At 36.9% G+C, this 20,864-nt stretch overlaps 1 protein-coding gene across 1 annotated transcript in view; it reads left to right on the forward strand.

The window, feature by feature from the left end:
• Positions 1–6,967: 6,967 nt before the first annotated feature.
• The window catches only part of Gc (GC vitamin D binding protein), a 31,057-nt gene continuing 17,160 nt past the window's right edge, over positions 6,968–20,864 (forward strand). The window contains exons 1-4 of the mRNA XM_070013028.1: positions 6,968–7,162; positions 17,045–17,114; positions 17,997–18,129; positions 20,341–20,552. Of these exons, the coding sequence (XP_069869129.1) occupies positions 7,105–7,162; positions 17,045–17,114; positions 17,997–18,129; positions 20,341–20,552 (473 nt within the window). The 5' untranslated portion in view covers positions 6,968–7,104. The remainder of the gene's footprint in view (positions 7,163–17,044; positions 17,115–17,996; positions 18,130–20,340; positions 20,553–20,864) is intronic.

Raw genomic sequence — 20,864 nt, forward strand, 5'->3', positions numbered from 1 at the left:
CTCCTTCATTGGAAAAAAAAATCTATATGATCTAAGGAAATAATGATCATTTATTTATTCTTTCAACCAGCCTGGTATTTATCACAAATGCTCTAGACATTATTTAGATACTAAATAGAAACACAAACAAGGAAATACCTCTTTATAAACAACTTGTACTGGGGCTGGGAAGGTGGCTCAGTGGTAGAGTACTTGCCTTGCAGCTATGAAGAAGGAAAGCAATAAGCACATAATCTAGGGAGCTCTTTTTCTTATTTTAGGGATGGCATGGCTGCAATGATCCTGGGAACCAGACAGCAGGAATGAGGTGAGGGTGTTGCCTACCTGCTCAGATCTATTCATATTGCCAATATACCATTTAAGTCCAGCGTAGTGCTCATATTATCCATGTTGAGATGCCTTACCATTTCAAGTGTCTTTTTGAAAGCTTATCCTTGAATTGTCTTTGAAGTGAGAAGTCAGCCCAAAATACATGGAAGCAGAGCAGTAGGGATGTCACCACTTGGATTAGGAAAGGAGGCCATGTACAAGAGAAAAAAGTGGAAGGATCCGAGACACTAGGAAGACATTGACTACTTAATAGAAATTCCATAAGTGAAAATGTCTAGGTTAAGTTTTGTGGAAATGGTAGCTAAGCTTAATTCTAACCAAAATGGGAAGAGAAACTGAAGCAACAGTGTGTTCAAAGGTCCTGATGTATTGTTTCCAGATTCAGAAAGGAAGGAAAGGAGGAGAGGAAGGAAGGAGGGAAGGAAGGAAGGATAACAAAAATGATGCAGCTAAAAATTAGCAAGCAAAGAAAAAGGACGATAGTATGGTGATGGGGATAAGTAGAATTCAGACCATTATGAATATATAAATGCAAAAGGAAGTCCTTAGAGGATTAGAAAAAGTATAGAATCCAAACATTTTTATAAAAATTTGCTCTGGGTGTCCAGCAGGGATATAAGAAAGGCAGGCAAGAGGTATCCAGAGAAGCCATTAGGCAGCTATCGGAGTAGTCACACAAATGACGAAGGCCCAGGAATAAGGTGGCTAGAAAGGTAGGGAATGAATAGATAAAAAATGGAAAGCTATGGGTCCTCTCAGGACCTCAGCTTTCCTATCTTCAGGACAAAGAATTAAAGCCAGGTGCCAGTGGTTAATGCCTTTAATCCTAGCTATTCAGGAGGCTAACAGCTGAGGATCAAGGTTAAACGTTATCCCAGGAAGGAAAGTCTGTGAGACTCCTATCTCCAATTAATCATCAAAAAGCTGTGAGTGAGCTATGGTTCAAGTAGTAAAGCAATAGCTTTGTACAAAGAAGCTAAGGGACAGTGCCTAGGCCGTGGGTTCAAATTTTATCAGCAAACATACACACACACACACACACACACACACACACACACACACACACACCATCACTATGTCTGGGCACTGTTCTCATCAGGGGCCTGTGCCATCTATAACAAACAGTAGAGTGCAACAGTTCGGAGACAATATTTGGTGTCTTTGTTTCTATAAATCAAATGGAATCTGTTGTTAATTGCTACACTTGATGATCAAAAAGAACTTTATTATCAAGTTACACCTCAAACTAGTAGACTATCACTGGAATGCAAATATACAAGGGTGGACTGCAAGCCCATGAAGCCCTCCAATACAGAGTATCTCTGTGCCACTCAGATCTATTTATGTCCTGCACTAAGACAAATAAGTCACAAACAGGCTACAGGCCCCACCTGAGACACACCTTAGTCTATCTGAGGCTATATTACTTGATTACTTTTCTTCTCCATCCTGCTCTAGGTTTCTTTCCTGATGAGATAATATAAATCTCCAAGGGAAGTCAAAGCTTCCAGTCCCATCACTGTGGTCTATTACAGCTGTTAAGATTAAGCATCAAAATAGTCTTCTGTATTCTAAATGTCTTTCTTCTTCACCATATGGTGTAACAACTCCACACACATAATCAGGATTACTCATGTCCACCCAAATAGTAACTCTCTTACTCATCACAGTGGTTCATCAGCATTAGGAGTTAAGATGGCAAGGAAATAGTAGAGAATATCACTCCATAAGGAATCCTTGCTGTGCTCTTGGGGAAAGTTCCTGATGGGAACTAGGACCTCTGTGCTAGTAGAACTAGGGGATGGAAAGCTCAATTCCAATATGGTGACTTGGAGTAGCCAGAGGTGAGGCTGGTCCTCTCCACCATCTTGGATTCTCTTGCTCACATTACTATTATTGGTCAGTACAATTTACCATGGTATATCAATACTCCGCTGAACACTGCCTTCTAAAGAACTTCTCTAAAACACGTGGTATCTCTAAACTTACTTCTTTCCAAAGTTATCTCTTGTTCTGGGCCCTTTTCAAACTTGAATGTCTTTTAAGATAATAATAAATGGATCCAGTTGGGCACCAGTGGCTCATGACTGTAATCCTAGCTACTCATGATCTAAGGATCATGGTTCAAAGCCTGCCTGGGCAGAAAAGTCTGTGAGACTTCTATCTCCAGTTAACCACCAAAGAACCAGAAGTGGAGCTGTGGCTCAAGTGGTAGAGTGCTTGCCTTGAGCTGAAGAGCTGAAAGACGTTTATTGAGTTATCTCTTATGGTTATTTGTTACCTTCTTGTTTGAAATCTTCACATTTGAAGTGAAAATCAGAACCTAATTTTTTGACACAGAAATCTTCTGTTTTAGATCACTAATGAACTTGAGATTAATGTATAAGAATATATACCCAAGATGAAACTATAGAGAATAGGGAATTCTCATACACTATGGGTGGGAATATAATTAGTGCAGTAATGATGGAAAGTAGTTTAGAAATTTCTCAAAAATATTTTAAAAATTAGCTTATTTCCAGGCATTGGTGGCTCAGATCTGTAATTCTACCTACTCAAGAGACTGAGATCTGAGGATCAAGGTTCAAAGCCAGTCTAGGAAAAAAAGTTTCTTAGACTTTTATCTCCAATTAATCAAATCATACACACACATGCACATGCACTGAAAGAGGAGCTGTGGTTCACATGGCAGAGCACTAGCCTTGAGCAAAAGAAACTCAGGGACAGTGCTCAGGCTTGAGTTGAAGACCCAAGACCAACATACACACATATATAAATCAGCATATGATCCAACAATATCACTTCTACTACATATCCAGAAATTTAAAATTGGCATGTTAAAGAGGAATTTCTTCTGATACATTCGTCTCAACATTACTCAATAGCCAAGATATGAAAGACACAATAGAACCTAAATTCTATCAAAAGGTGAATATAGAGCTATTCTGGAGGCTGAGATTTAGGGATCATGGTGCAGAGCCAGCCAAGGAAGGAAAGTCTGTGAGATATTATGTCCAATTAACCACCAGAACACCAGAAGTGGCAATGTGGCTCAAGTGGTAGAACGCTTGCCTTGAGCTGAAGAGCTGAGGGACAGCACCCAGACCCAGAGATAAAGCCCCATGACAGACAAAAAAAAAAAAAGATGAATAAAAAATGTGTTTATATTATACAACACATTTGTGTACATGTGATGGAATACTATTATTACCTTTAAAAAAAGGGAATCCTGTCAGTCTCAACAATATGAATACCTCAAAAACATTATTATTATTATTTTTTTTTTTTTGCGTCCGGTCGTGGGGCCTGAACTCTGTGCCTGGGCACTGTCCATCAGCTCTTCGGCTCAAGGCTAGTGCTCTACCATTTGAGCCACAGAGCCACTTCCGGCTTTTTTCTTTTTGCTTATGTGGTGCTGAGGAACTGAACCCAGGGCCTCATGCATGCAAGGCAAGCACTCTACCACTGAGCCACCTTCCCAGCCCTTGAAAACATTATTTTAGGTAACATAAGCCAAGTACAAAAGGACAAGTACTCTACAATCAACTTATAGGTGGCATCCAAAATAAAGCAACAAAAAACAAACAAAAAAAGAGAGTTGGGGGCATGGTTTAGGGCTATTGTACTAGCCTAGTAAAGCACAAGGACCTGAGCTCAAACAAAAAAAAAATAGATTAAACTCTTAGAAACAAAAACTAGGAAAGTGGTAGTTACCAGATGCTAGATGGAGACATGGAAAGAGGTCATATTATTGCTCCAAGAGTTTGAAGTTGCCATTGGATTGGAGGGAATTCATTTTAATGATCTTAGGTATTAAGGAGAGTTCAGAGCATCACTGTTGTCTAACAACCATGGTGACTAATATTCACATGTTTCATATTTTCACATATGCATATACTCAAATTGCTAAAAAGACTTTCAACATACTAACTACCAAAACATGACAAATTGCTGAGGTGAAAGATATGTCAAAAAAGAAAGAGAGAAAGTGAGAGAGAGGAGAGAAAGAGAAAAAGGGAGGGAAGGAGAAATAATCACATTAAGCCACAAACACCCATTTCATTAGTTCATTTATCAGAAAAAATGTGCTTTAATAATATAAATAAACATTAGATGAAGGTGTTTTTTGGACAAATTAAACCCTCCCAAGAAGTCATTTCTTTCAGAGTCATTTCTTCATGTCCCCATAGATAACATCTTACAGTTTCTGGCAGCCCCCAGCATCATAAAAATCTTCATGATACTGCTTTGGGAAGTGTAAAACTTAATAGCTAATAAAAGAGACAAATGTGACAGAGAAAATAACTTTTAAAATGGCCTTTCTGCCTCTTCATTTTGCTGAGAACTACCGTTGGTCAGGAGAAGCTAGTAGGATGATGGAGAAAGGAGAGAAAGGCTACATCAAATCAGTTCTTAATGGGAAAAACAATTCCTAAAAAAGCCCACCAATTAAATACTTCATGAGTAATTCTTGCTGAATATCTAGCTCTGTGCTCTTTCTGAGCCATTCTAATTGCTACAATACCAGACTTGGTCAGCAGCACTATTTGCCTTTTCCCCATCTGATTTACTACAATATCTCCATGACATGTGGTGTTTTGTCAATTAAGCCACTTAAGATTATTTCCACCCAGTTTTGGAATCACGAGAAAGCAATCAGCATCTGAAGCATTATGGAGAAATAAGACTAAAAAGAGCACACTGGTGTCGACTTCCAGTTAAAAAAGATAAACACAGTCAAGACAGTGTATTTGGCAGATTGTATAGAGATTTCTCAAGAGGGCACACAAATGAGATGTTGCAATTCTTGCAACATGTAGCTTATCATTAAACACAAATGGTGATGTTGCAAAAGAAATGATAAACTTGTATGTTGATTTTTTTTAGAAGAATGGACTGTTCTTTAACCAAAAGTTATAGAGTCTAAATGTACCTCTGAATGAACTAGTCATCAGAAGTCAGCTGAAAAATACTGTTAGATTAAAAATGCCTCTCTGTAAGTGTATGCATATATAAACATGTAATGTTATCGTGACCCAGAGGGAAAGAGAACTTTTAAAGATTTGTCTTTTATCTTGACCCAGAGGGAAAGAGAACTTTTAAAGATTTATCTTAGTAAGTTGAGCCTTGAATGGAATATAGCAATAATGTCTACATTCTGTTTACATAACTAGATACTCTCCTTGTTTTCTCTTTTAATTTTTTCTCCCTTGTCATACAGATTTTTAATGATTTTACAGACATATTTCTGATAGTTCTTGAATTCTTACCTTTTCCAGTTAGCTGCATTCTATTTTCTGAACCTATATCATTAACAAATTTTCTATATAGTTGGAGGATCCACTAAAAAGAGGTTGGTGTGGTTTCTTTGTATCTTGGTTGACTCTGCTCATATCATTCATCTTGAATGACTCAATTAATACACATTAAATCTAAGTCCTCTCTCAGGGTGACCACTGAACAAGGTAGGGCTTAAAATCTTCCACCAAAGATGGAAGAGGCACCAGCTAGAAGAGGAAACCAGCAGCACTCATGCAGGTTACCATGTGTTAGAGATATGGTGTGCTCCACAAATGGGTTCTCTTAGCCCCACAGCAATCTCTTGACAGACACTAAGCATTGTCAATGCATTACATGGAGGAAAAGAGGCTTAGAGAGATGAATACACTTCCCAAGGTCGCACCACAATTGGAGCTGGGGAAAAATTTGATCCTTGGACCTGTGTATACCACCCTTTCCCTGATCAGTGCTCAGAAAGAGGGCTAGTGCAAAAGCCAGGATCCAGTCCTAGTGAGCTCTATCTGGGCCCCTCTGGACAAGTCACAGAATTTACCTAGGACTCAGTTCTCCTTTCTATAAAATGAAGATATTTTAGATTCAATGGCTTCTGTGAGCTCTTAAGTTTATTACTATAAAATAGTATCAGCATTACTATAAAATAGTATCAGCTGTGGAATAGTAGAAGAAACTTAAAACATCTGTAAGGAACCCAAAATTTTCCATGAACTTTTTATAATGGAGACAAGTCATTAACTTACTAGTTATGATTTTCCCAACTCCAAGGGCTATTCTTAATATGTATCCAGGTGTCTCAAAAGAAGAATACAGCATGTAAAAAGTACTGTGTCACCTCTCAAAATTGTTTTATACCATTGGAATTAAAGATTTTTCCCCTTATACTACTTAAAACATCCTGTCTGTGATCATTTAAGGTAATATTTATTTGTAGCTGACAAAAACAGAAAGAGAAAAAGAGAAGAAGGAAGGAAGGAAGAAAGGAACGAAGGAACGAAGGAATGAAGGAACAAATGAAGGGGGAAACAAGAGAGGGAGGAAAGGAAGAAAAGGAGAGTACTTTTATATAATACTTAAGATAGGTAAGAAATGTTCAAAAAAGAAAAGAAAAGAAACAAGACCCTATAGAGATGGGGTTGTGTCCCTTGCTAAAATATCAGATTGGTTTAGCTGAAAAGAACAGTAGAAAAACAGTCTCCCTACTTTGCCTCATTTGCAGTTTGACAAAGTTAATGATTAAAAATCTCCATGATTTTTCACTCTATTATTCCCAAGGTATCTATTTGTCTTGATAATGATATTATTTTATCTTTGTTGAGCCAAGGATTCCTGACTGCACCTTGCTTCTATGTAGACATTAATAATTGATTAGTTCATAGTCTATTAGGCTTAGTAAAAAAAAGAACAGGTAACTTTGAGCTTCTGCCTTTTACATGGTGAGCCGCAGGAGACAGCAGGTACTGCAGGATCCTAGTAAAAATGAAGACAGTCTTGGTTCTCCTGCTTGCTGTAGCTTTGGGGAATGCTCTAGAGAGAGGTAAGATATTACTTGGGCCATTTATCAGAACTCTTCCTAGTTTCATCTTCTCTCACCACTTAAAAATTATACAAGAGATAACAAAGAACTGGTGAATATATTTGGGGGACAGAAGGAAGGAAAAAGAATTCATCAGAGTTCTTCTGATTCCATATAGTTTTGGAGTGTCCTTCCATGCAAGAAAGTAGAATATACAATTCAACATTTGTCCCTCCGTCCCTCCTTCCTTTTTCTGATAAGATGTAAAGAGAATGGTTTGGAATTTGAAATTTCTTAACTGCTGAGAGAAAATGAAACTGGAGGTTGGGATCCACCGCTAAGCGTTTTTTCCAAATGTTTCTCCCTATTGAAAGTAATATGTATCATATCAATAATGTATGAACTTGGCAGAGAGAGCTCTGTGCTCTTCCTCAAGGACTCCTAGAATGTGCAATATTTGAAGATGCATTAGATGTTTTAATGCCATCCACTACTGATATAAAATTGGAATTTTCTACATTGAAGAAACACAATCATAAATAAGATGATTAAGCTATGTTTTGTTTGTGAAATTGCTCTGTAAATTGTGTCTCTATCTTTGGGCAGTATTTTATAGCTTTTTTAAATGATGCAAACTTAGATTATGTGATGTACATATACAATTTTATGAATTCTGAAGCTTGAAATTTTCTGTGTGAATTTCAATGTGCTTTGCTGGCTGATTTTTTAACACTTTATTTTCCAGTGTCAGTATTATTCTATACATTGTTCCTATGAAAAGAATAGTGCCTATTATCTGAGTTTTTAATGGCCAATGAAATAAAATTTGTGTTCACAAGAATTATCACTTATTAACTAGGATGTGAGTAACCTTACTCTAAATGTTACCTTACTTTTCCATTCACTTTCTTTTCATGTTAGTGTTGTCCTTCAAATTTCAATTGTGCCTAATTAACCTACAGATACTTAAGTATATAAGTTAATAGGCCACATCTACTAAAGATTTTGCCAAGGCAGATTTGAACTTGAAACATCGTTCTCAAGCTGAGGTCCAGATAAGGGTATTCAGATGCAAAGAACTTATAATGAACAGGTCCTGGAAATATGTGTGGATATGATTCCTAAGGTATGTGTTGTCATCTTGGACAGTTGACTCATTAAGTGTACACTAGGTCAACCGCAGTTATAAGTGTCCTCTGGAAATATACAAGATATTAGGCAATCTCTATTTTCATTCTTTCAGCTTTTCTAATCCCAGATCAAACATATCAAAAACTCCAATTTAGCAACCTTAAAGTTCAAATCTTTAGTCTTACTACCCACATTCCTTAGGTCTGATGATATCCTGAGCCATGGCAAATAGATTTACAAGCAATAAACAAGTCAACATTTGGGACTCGAAGTTTCATGCATCAATCCCCATTCTACAAGAATTGAGCATGGCTCAATGGCCTAGAAGCTGAGTATGTTGCAGGAAGTTACAGGGCAAGAGTACAGGAGCTCAGCAGTCTCCTGGGTTCATAGTAGCTGTGAAGAGTGAGAGCCTGCTTTGCATTGCATATATGTTGTGTTTCTAGACAGTGGATGAACCAGTCTCTTTTCCTAGAACAACGGTTCCAAGTGCATTTTGCCAGACTCATCTTGAAAAATGTTTCCCCTGCCAAACATACACAGGAAATTAGTCATTTAGTGATCCTTCTTTGGTTCACAATCAATGCTTTTGCTATCTTGAAGGTTCTTATAAGTCATACAGGAAAGCTGATTTAATTCAATATTTCCCATACACATTGACTCATTCCTAAAATGCCTGAACCTATGGAACTATCCTTTGGAAACTCTAGATGTAAAATAGTTTGATATTGTTAGAAATAACTTGGGATGCTGGAGTGTCATGTAGGAATAAGGACACCAATTTGAAATGAATTCGATAAGGCAAAAGGGTGTGCCATCAACCAAAAATCTTGTAAGCAAGCATACAGAACAGTAAGGCTACTCCCTTTTTATCCCTAACCCAGCAGGTTCGTAATCTGCAAAAGGATGTGGCTTAATTCACAAGATGTAATTCAAATTCAAGGAACACCTAATAAGATGTCTTAATTAAAGTGCAGCAAGAAAAGGATGTATGTAACTAAAATGTAATTAACAAGGGCCAAGCCACCTGGCCAAAGTAGAAAGCCTTCAGAAAAACTATTCTCTCAAGATTAACAGAAAGGAAGTAAACTTCTGTTATAAAAAGCTACTTTTCTCACAGTATTATAGTTAATAACAGTAGATATGTTGAAAATTAAATGCTTTAATTAAAAAGGGGAATTTTTTTTGTCAGTCATGGGGCTTGAACTCTGGGCCTGTGTGCTGTCCCTCAGCTCTTCAGCTCAAGGCTAGCGTTCTACCACTTGAGCTACAGCACCACTTCCAGTTTTCTGGTGGTTTATTGGAGATGATAGTTTCATGGACTTTCTTGCCCAGGCTGGCTTTAAACCATGATCCTCAGATCTCAGCCTCCTGAGTAGCTAGGATTACAGGCGTGAGCCACCAGCACCCTGCTAAAAGGGGAAAATTTTTAATAAATACTCTGTTTTTAGTAACAACTTGATCAGATTCACGCCTGGGTCATTGTCTCTTGATTTATAGGAATCTATTTTAGCAGATATTTTCATTATCTTATAGAAGTATTCATCTATAACTGGTCCAGATGCTACTTCATTATCCCATGAAACACTCCAAGTCCACCTTCTTTATTTGTTAATGTGGCACTATCACATCTGAATCATTCACTCACTCCTTTAGTGTTTCCCTGAATATTATTTTATTCTCCACATCCAGTTCTATATTTTATGAAGTTTGGGCTTGTAATAAATCAACCTTGCAGAGTGGCTCCTCTACTTTTTGCACACATCTAGTGCTCAAGGTTGTGGATGATCCCTCTCATACATCCTATTTAACTTTCACACTCTGTTCTTGTTAAACCTATTCCCCTTTCTCCTGGTGATTGCATTGGCTTCCTAACCAATCCTCTACCTCGTACCTCTCCCCAGTCAATTCATATGAATAAGACAATATAAGAGGTGCAGTCCAAAACTAGTTAATTAACCACATGTGAGATGGACAAAATAGCAGGACAAAAGGTGATCTAGGGATCAAGGGATCAAGCTGTCTGAGTCAAAGCAACCTCAGAGGTGGCCTCTGTTTGCAGTCACCTGATCATGTCTATGTCATTGGCTTACACATTAACTGGTAGGTAAAAAAATGGACCTTCTTTTTACCCCCTACACCCTGCACAAAGCTGTCTAGATCCTAATTCCTGAAGCTGTGAACAGGTCACAGCACGAAGACAAATTAAAGTTACAGATGAAATTAAAGTTGCTAATTGGCTGACTTATTTTTTTAAGTCATGCTATATTATCTGTATGAGACAAATGCAATTACAAGAGTCTTTAAAAGGTGGTATGGAAAAGAAGAAAATCAGAGGTATGTCTAAGAGAAAAACAGCAAGAGAGATGTAAAATGGTTGACTGTGAAGATCGAGAAAGGAGGCCTGGAGTAAAGCAATGTCGATCCACGATCTGTCACAAGATCCTTCTCCAGAACCTCTGAAAGAACACAGTTCTTCTGACACCTGAATATTTAGCCCATGGGAACCTATAGATAATAGAACTCTCTGGTAACATATTGCAAAGCCTCTGCCTTTTGTGGTAATTTCTCACAGCAGCAGTGAAAACCTAAGAACTCTGTTCTTAGGCTGAGACATCCCAAAAGAAAGGAGACAAGGCATGACCTTTCATTAGTCTACCATTCCAATGGCCTGATCCAGGGAGACATGAGCAGGGTGGCTGTGGTGGTACTGAGGTTTGAGAACAGAATCTTGAGCTTACTCAGCTGGTGCTCTAAGGTTTTTGTGGAGACGGAGTCTCAGAAATTTTTCTACCTAGGCTGGCTTCAAACTGCAGACTTCCAGATATTAGCCTTCTGATTGGCTAAGATTATAGACATGAGACACTGGCATCTGACTAGTCAAAGTTTTATCAGTGACTCTTGCTGTAAAAATAATTGCCTGGTCCCATTGCATATTGACCATGTGTTGTGGACAATATTTCTGTCCTCTCCAGTGCCAACATGCTGAAGCTGTATCTGCACAAGTATGTGGTGGTATTTGTTGGAAGTGAGGCCTTTGAAAGGGGATTAGGTTTGGATAAAGCCATGAGAATAGGGCCACTGTAATGGAATTGGTACCCTTTACTTAAAAAGAGAAGCTCCAAGTCTTTCCATTTCCTAACAAATGGGGCAATGTCCTCCTTTCTGATGGAGGCATAGAATTCCTTTGTGTATATATACCACATTTTCTTGATCTAGGGCATCTGGGTTGGTTATTTACCATATCTTAGCTATGGTAAATAATGCTGCAATAAACATAGTTGTGCTGGTAGCTTTAGTATGGTCTTGTTTGTGATCATTTGGGTAAATGCCCAAAAGTGGGATTGCTGGGTCATAGGGGAGCTCTATGTGGAGTCTTTTGAGGAACCTCCATACTACTTTCCAAAGTGGTTGAACAAGTTTACACTCCCACCAACAATGCAGTAAGGTTCCCTTCTGTCCGCATCCCCTCCAGCATCTGTTGTTATTAGAGTGCTTGATTATAGCCATTCTAAATGGGGTGAGGTGGTATATCTCAATGTTATATTAAGTGAAGTAAGCCAGGCCCAAAGAAACATAGGTCCTATGGTTTACCTTATTTGCAATTACTAGTATATGTCTGAGACAAGCAGAAAAGGTCATATAAGTTGACTAGACGAAATGAACCCCAAGATAAGAACCCAAATGGTTTTTCTTTCTTGCTATTGTTTCTGACATAGTTATAAGGTGATTGTTTGTTGCTTTGTATGTCCCTCCCCCACGGTGTAACCCCTGTTTTCACTGTATTTGATGTTGGTATAATTTGTGCATGGGAAGGGAAAAAACAAATTGTTTAAATAGGGATACAGGTGGACTCATTGCAACAATGAGATGTACAAAATGTCATGTCGAAAAATGAACTTTAAATCTTTGGCACGAGGGCGGGGGAGGGAGGGGAAAGTGAGGGATGGGAGGGGGACGGGGGACGGAGATGGGAAGGGGAAACAAAGGAGGAGGCAACAATGCTTGATAAGAAATGTACTCATTACCTTGCCCATGTAATTGTAACCCCTCTGTCCGTTATTTTCACAATAAATAAATAAATAAATAAGAGCGAAGCTCCGCATAGTATCTCATGCCTGTAATCCCAGCTACTTGGGAAATATTAGTGAATCATAGTTTGAAGTCAGCCTAGAATATGGTCTATATACACTAATGTGATTTATAGCAATCCACTAGCATAACAAAGAATTTAAATAGCTCAAAGCATGGTAGTACATACCCTGTAATCCCAGCATTTGGACAATTGAGTTAGAACAGGAAGTTTGAGGATTGCATGGGCTACATCTAGAGACCTCGTTTCAAAACAAAACAAAATAAAATATAAAATGCATTTAAATGGTTCAGAGGCTCTGCTTGACAAAAATCACATATGATGATAGAAATAGAAATAATAACATACACATAATATATCCTTCCCATTCAATTTTGTGATTTATCTTTAGGTTATATAGAACTTTCATAACTATTTTTGGAGTGTTTAAAAAGCTAACTATCATCTCCCATAAGCAAAACAGCTTCCTAATTAATTTCCCAAGTCAAATTACTATTCTGCATTTACCAATATCTGGGCTGTTTTGAAAAAGTATTACATACCACATCCTTAAAAGGCAATATATATATATATATATATATATATATATATATATATATATATATATATAACTTTTTCTGAAACAGATGAGACTGTCACTGAAAATGGAAATACAAATGATGCCAAAGCAAGGGAAATCCCCCAAATATAAAATATCCAAGAGTTTCAAAATCTTGTGATTTTCCAGAACACTGTAGGAAAATAGCAACTTGAGACAGCCTCTAGTATCCTATAGAAGCATAAGTTCAAGTCAGTGATACTTAGGATCTGGTCATTATTCCTAGTATATAAACAGGGGACCCAGGGGCCAATTAGGTTATAACAACAGTGACAGAATCCAAAATACTTTTAAAACTACACTTATCTCTTTCATTCTTTCCCTCAGAAGGAAAGTTGTATGAGGGTAGGTTTATGTCTACATTGGACTCCATTGTGTCTGCAAATTCAATAGTGAACCCAAGGCCTGGTACAGTGTAAGTCCTTAAAAAATGTTTGTTGCACTTATGAATAAATGTTGGCAGCTCTGCCAGGAAATGTATGTTGCATGAAGCAATAAAGATTCCCTAAAATTTAACTCAACTTTGTTTCTAGAAGTCCAGAATTGAACATGATTTGCCAGAATGTGTTTTACAACATAGACTAAAAACTTGATATTGCAAAAAAAAACAAAATTTTAAAGAAAGTCTTAAACATTTAGTAACAAGATGTCATTTAATGTGACAATGATTTCGTAAGACTCACTAAAATTATGCCAATATTTACTGGCTCTGACTGAAGTCAAGTCAAGCTCTTTGTAAGTCGATGGTACATTGCAAAATAGAGCATGTCATTTCCAATTCATTTGGGACATAAATGTAACTGTATGAATCACAGTAAACTCATCTGGTACAAAATGTTTATTAAATAAGACTCATTGGAATTTGCAATAATCAAAATACAAATTAAATTCATTATTTATTTGCTATTTTTAGTAAGATGAGAAAAATGATTAGATATTGATTAGAGATTGTCTTTTGGTAAGAATTTTATTATGACCAAATATTTTAATTTTGACCTTTCCTATTCTAAAGTCCAGCTCTTTAGTAAATGAGGAGCATTCTAATCTTCAGTACCATCTAATACCATCAATGATTAATGAAAACTTTCTGTCTTACTGACCTTTTAAACTTGTTACAATATCCAGCTAGGAAAGTGAACTGGACCTGAAAGTTATCTATCTTCTTTCCCTGAACTAGTTTTCAGGGTAATGGTGCTGAATACTGAATGTGTGAGTTTTTTTTTTCCCATCCTGGCATATTCAATCTTTCCAGAACTGTATATGTTAAAGAGGAGACAATATCTTGGGAATAAAACCACGTGACAGTAGTTATTGTCATAACCTTTGAGATTACTTTCCCAATATTGGAAGACATGAAGGTAAATCACCAAAAGATGAAGCCACTTAGAAAAGAAACTGGGTCACTCTTCAAATTTTTAACCATTTATCAAAAGGAGTTGGCAGGTCATTCCTGGACTTAAATACATGGTGAATGAGAGAAGTACACTGATTGACTTCCATGTGCCCAGCCAGTGACACATGTAGTAGACATGTTGAACGAATGGGTGTCAGCTATTCTGGGAGAATAGCTATTCCCTGCTGCTTGAATGGACTAAAGACTAGCTCAGTATGTTCTCAAATAAAATAAAATACAATTTAAAAAAAAAGACTAGCTCATACAATTTTTCTGTTCATCCTTGAATACCTTAAAAAAAGTCCTAAGTTCTTTTTAACCCTGAAACGACAGCTTTAAGTCATGCAGATATGTCTGGTTGTATTTAATACTCAACAATACATCCGTTCATTGAAAGGTAAAGCTATTCTTTCCATACAGGAGTACTTGAAACATGTGGTAGGAAAGATGGAATTGGACATTTCTCTATTTTTCTCTACCTACTCCTTATTTTTCACCTTCTCATTCTCTGAGATGTTTCTAGAATGTCAAAGGCTAACAAGGAGGGAGAAGCTAGCAGGAGAGGTATCAGTTGGTGAAAAGGAATACCATGAGCAGTACAGCAAGCAATTATCATTCTTTTAATTATGAAGATGTGCAAAGCTGGTATGTTCTCTTAGCTGATTCTTTACTATCATTCCCAGAAATTTCACATACTCATCTGGCATTTTAGCACTCCCTTGAGGACTCTGATTTCCATCTTGGACTTCTTCTTTGTTCTCCAGGCTGCTTACCTCTTTCAATATCTCCAATCTGAATCAGACACCTGTTAATATTGTACCCCAAGATCCAGATACTACCTATCTAGGTCATTATGTGGTTTCTTTTTAAAAGAAAGGCTTAAGTCCTTACTAGCTGTGAGGGGAAGTGCTTTCCAACTTAATATGTTTACTATACTAGCAATTTGCCATACTAACAACTCTCTTTTAAAAAAAAAAAACCCTTGTCTGAAAGAATGACATTGCCCCATTTGTTAGGAAATGGAAAGACTTGGAAAAAAATTGTATTAAGTGAAGTAAGGCAGGCCCAAAGAAGCATAGGTCCCATGGTTTCCTTTATTTGCAATAACTAATATATATCTAGGACAAGCAGAAAAGATCAAAAAGATGATGTTAAGTGAAATGAACCCCAAGACAGGGACACAAGTTCTTGCTATTGTTTTTAATGTGCCCATAATGTACTATGTGATTTTTTGTTGTTGTTTCTTTGTATGTTCCTCCCTCATGGTATAACCCCTGTTTTCACTACATTTGATTCCAGTGCCCTGCATCTTGTATATACATTGTTCTAATTTGGGGAGGAGAAGGGAAAAAACAAAGTGCTTAAATAGGGATGCAGGTTGACCCATTTTAGCAATGAGATGTACAAGACACTATGTTGAAAATGAACTTTACAACTTGTGGATGGGAGTAGTTGGGGAGGTGGAGAGGGAAGGGATGGTAGGAGAAATAAAATGCTCTATAAGAAATGTACTCATTACCTTACTCATGCAACTGTAACCCCTCTGTATACTATTTTTACAATAAAAAAGTATAAAAAAAAGAAAATGAGAAAAAGCTTACTTGTCTAATTTCCATCTTTTCTTCAACTGAATAGCTGGCCTTCCCTTATGGGGCCTAGGGTGGCACCCCTCACTCATACACCTCTCAAGAATTGCGTTAGTGAAGCTGACCTTATTTTGTAATGGAAAACCTTTTCACTTTTTGTCGTTGTTATTTTGCCTGTTGAAGCTTAGGTTAAACTGAGACGATGAAAAGGAGGAAGAGAAAGAAGAGAGAGGAAGAGGAAAGGAAAAGAAGGAGAGAAGGGGAAAGATGAAGAAAGGGAGACAAAAAAAGAGAATAAGAGAGAAATGAGAGAAACAAAAGATAGATCAACAGAAAGGGAGAAAGAAGGGAGAGGAGGAAGGAAAGGAAAAGAGAAAAGGAAGAGTAAGAAAGAAAAGAGAGAAAGAAGAACAGAGGGAAAGAGGGAAGGGGGAAGAGAAAAAAGAGAGGAAAGAGGAAGTAGGAGAAGAGAGGTGGAGAAGGAGAAGCATGAAGAACCTAAAAGGATGATGTTCATATAAACACATTCTCATTCACTAGCTGACACATATTCGTTGACCTACTTTCAGTATCAGTTCACTTTCTCTTGTTTTTCCTATTGTCTAATTAAATTAACTATAAAAATCATGACCTATGGATATAATTTTTTAGTTATTGTTGGTGTTGTTAATTGCTTTTGCTTTTCAGATTCTTCTGTCTTTTAGGGCAGGGGCAAAAGAGGGGCACCAAAATGGAGGGAAGAAGGGTGAGCCAAAACAATCAAGATATTCAATATACACTATGTAAAAAATGAACTATTCAACTTGCAGGCAGGGACGGGAGGGGGAAACTGGGGGAAAGCGAAGGATGGGGTGACATTATAAAAAAAGAAGAGTTATACTCATTGCCTGACTTATAGAATGGTAACCCCTCATATAACACTTTAATAATAACAATAAAATTATATATTTAAAAGTATAGCCTACAGAGAGAAAGACATTACCCAAATATAATACATATAGATATTGAGAAAATGCCTTTTCTACTGCAGATCAGATGAATGATTACATTATACAGATACATTAAAAGGGAAAAAATACACTTTCCTATTTTTGGTTTCTAGGTCGAGATTATGAAAAGGATAAAGTCTGCAAAGAGCTTGCCATGCTTGGAAAAGAGGACTTCAGATCTTTGTAAGTGTGCAGGATTTACTTGTTCAGTGCCCTTGATTTGTTGACCTTGAACAAAACCAAGGCAAGTTAATTTCCATTCAGCAAGGAAGGCTGAATATAATGAAGAAGATAGAGCATCAGGGGCATAGAGTGTCAGGCAAATATCAGTCAGAGTTTCCCGTTAATGCAGTAACCATAAAATTCATCACTAGAAACTTTATAGATGAGTTTAGAGTGAATACGTACAGTATCTTGCAATAAGTGTGAAATACAATGGTATATTCTAGTACAATGGCAAACAAAGGAACAGATTCTTCTGGGAAGGTTCAAAGTAGAACTCAATCTGGTTTAATGTTACCTTCAAACCAATTTCTACTGTTTACAAGTAAATTTGCCCCTAACAACAAAAAAAATTCATTTTAATGTGATATTTTTTTCAGGTCAGTCAAAAGTTTTTTCAAAAGGAATATATTTTAAAGATGTATTTAAGGGGTATATTGGAAACATTCCATTTTTTACCATTTATTCCATAATTTATTTTTAATTTTTTTAGCAAAATATAAAATTATCTTTAAGCAGTTGTACAGAAGGTTTCCAACTCAATATGTCAATTTATGAATACAATGCATCTTGATCAAAGTCCTACCTTCCTCTGTTCTCCCAACCTTACCACCCCCTCAAGTGGACATCTGTTTTTTAATATGTGTTTTTATTTGTTTGCAAACTAATCTGACAACTTGAATGCCCTCTGTACCTTATTCTAAGATTTTATGATCATTCACACATATACAAAAATCAATGACAACATATCCTTGTGAAACATTCCATTTTAAAGTGTAATTTTAATAGATGTCAAAACAAATGCGATTCTAAGTAACACACTGACTTGCATCCTCCCCCCAGAGCTCTCGTCTTATACAGCAGAAAATTTTCGAGAGGCACATTTGAACAGGTCAGCCAGCTTGTGAAGGATGTTGTCTCCTTGACTGAAGAATGCTGTGCAAAAGGAGCTGACCCTGATTGCTATGATACCAGGGTAAGTGCCCGTGGCTGCCATCTCTCCGGTGGCTCAGAGAAGAAGGTCTTTCTAGGAAACTTTAGGCACCCACTCTACCTATGTTTGGATCTCAGGTTTATTTCAATGAAGTGTGCCCATTTAATTCATGATTTTTACAAGCTTCAAAGAAGAAAACTGGATGAAAGTTCACTTACTGACTAAAAATGCTTGGCAAAGTAAGAAGAGGGTGTAGGATTTAAATTGAGATTTGACTCTAAAATCCATATAATTTTTATCGTCACCGTAAATAGGAACCTTACACATATATCAACTCATGCATTTCTTAATTTTAAAGCATGCTTCTTCATTTAAAAGCCTGCCTGTACCTTTATCACTGGGTTAGGACTGGTACTGCCAGCTCCAGGATAGTTTAGTATTGGTCTTAAATTGTTTGGAGGGTTCAAAACTTACCCTATATACATATATGAGGTTCTGGATTTTCTCTTCTACAGTTTTCATATATAGAGAATTTGAGGTACATATAAGAGGTTCTGGATTTTCTCTTCTATAGTTTACATATATAGAGAATTTGAGGTTCTGAAATGGCAGGGTGCTATGTACAGGAAATAACTGAAGAGGTGAAAGCTGTATAGATTCAACAATTCAATAATGCAGCTGACCTACACAAATGATAAGTGTATTTTACTAAAGGCAAATCAGTCTGCCTTCTCAAGCCTCTTAGCTCACAGATCCAGTGCTCCAAAAGTCTAATGTGCACAGCTTATAGACAATGAATATGCTTACCCATTAATTTCTTTATTTAACCCTTATTAACTTTCCAAGATATTTATAATCATTTTATTCCACCACCAAGTTTATAAACACCTGTCATTTCATGTGGTCAAAACACATTGGTATTTAATGTCTATTTTCCATTTCTATTTCCTGATGTCTATCTCGATCAGATATGCAATCTATGTCTAAAATTCTGGAGCTAAAGAAAGAGAATTGGCATTTTTTGCATGACACCTTCCTTTCTCATGTTTATTACCAATTTTTGATTTTTTAAAAAATTTATCAAAACTTTTAACCCTTTACTTTTATTTCATTATTTTTTTAAAAAAGAAAAACTGAAAAACTGCCAGGGAAATAAATGAAAAGGCAAACAGCGATTGATGGAAAAGGCGTAAAAAAAATTAAGGTTAAAATTTTAAGTTCTGAAAGCCTAATGTAAGGTGGGTGTGAAAGGAAATGAAAAGTTGGTTGACATTCTTCATTCAAAAAGTTGGTTGACATTCTTCATTCTTCACACTGATTCTCTTCAGCGATAGGAAAGGTTTTTATATGCATTACCCCAAAAAAGATGACTAGCATTTAAAACAACTATAAGGATATCACTTATTTTTTCACACATACTAAGTAGTTTTTCCATGATGACTATTTCTCATCTTCTTTTTATAGGATATCTATTTCTTTTCTACAGTTGTATCTCAAGGATCAATGTATTCTGAAAATAATATCTTGTTGCTGAAATTTAATTCCTATGCCGGTGCTTCTTGCACTCACATGTATTGGAGTATCAGTGTTGAAGCTGTAATCCACATTGGTTTTCAATTTATGCAGTACCTGAGGATAAATCTTTGGAAGAAAAAAAAAAGATTTTTCAGAATTGCTTAGTTGTATAATACATGCATTCTCTGTTTTTCTCATACCCTATAAATAATTCTTGTGCAAAAGCATATTCTGGAATTGTTCAGTTAGATGCAAACCGAGGTAGAAGGTTAAAGCGTGTCAAGAAGCTGCTCATCTATGGAAGGGAAGACAGGAAGGACAGGAAGCTCCTCACACCTCATGACTAACTGTAGCAGAAAGCAAGGGAAGATTGTATTGCAAGCGCCTGCAGCACTTTGTCCAGTGACTCATCTTTGGAGATGCTAAAATCCCCATGGAGATACACCAGCTAAGGTTTAACAATTTGATGATTTCAATCAGAAACAGGGGCTATGTAGAAATTCTGTGTTTTGATCTTCTTTTAGAAGAGTTGTTTATTGATGTAAATCATCACCTATACTTGCCTATAACCATATAACTTTTCTTGTTCAAAAATCACACCACAGAGCCTTCACATGGACACGAGTACTGGTTGAGATTTTGCATTATGCGCTAAGATAGTATACTGAATGGAGAAATTAACGCCTGGAAATTTATGCCATCTCCCCTCCCCGCTTTATTCTCCTTCTCTTACTCCAGACCTCAGAGCTGTCTGTGAAGTCCTGTGAAACTGACTCTCCTTTTCCAGTGCACCCCGGAACTTCGGAGTGCTGCTCCAAAGAGGGCCTGGAGCGGAAGCTCTGCATGGCCGCCCTCCATCACCAGCCACAAGAATTCCCCACCTATGTGGAGCCAACCAATGAGGAAATCTGTGAGGCGTTCAGGAAGGATCCAAAGGGATTTGCTGACCAGTAAGCTCTTTTCATTATCAGCAGAACCTGTGGCTATTAAAAACATCTGACACGAAACTTCAGAAAAACAATACCCTTCAAAATGATCATAAATTCATTAAAAAATTGGTTGGCTTGACTATTCCTATAAATTTTCAGAGATTTTTGTTACCATATCGAGTCTCAGTAAGCCCCATAGGGACAGTTTAATTCTAACAATTAAAATGATTCTCTTAGAACTTGTACAGTCATCATCTAGAATAGTAAGCAGAGGTAGATAATGAAGAGTAAACCCCTAATTACCTTCACTGGAATTTAACAGCTACTATAGGT

This window comes from Dipodomys merriami, unplaced genomic scaffold (genome assembly GCF_024711535.1).
Source record: "Dipodomys merriami isolate MVZ:Mamm:240054 unplaced genomic scaffold, mDipMer1.0.p SCAF_9, whole genome shotgun sequence".
NCBI classification, from domain to species: Eukaryota; Metazoa; Chordata; class Mammalia; order Rodentia; family Heteromyidae; genus Dipodomys; species Dipodomys merriami.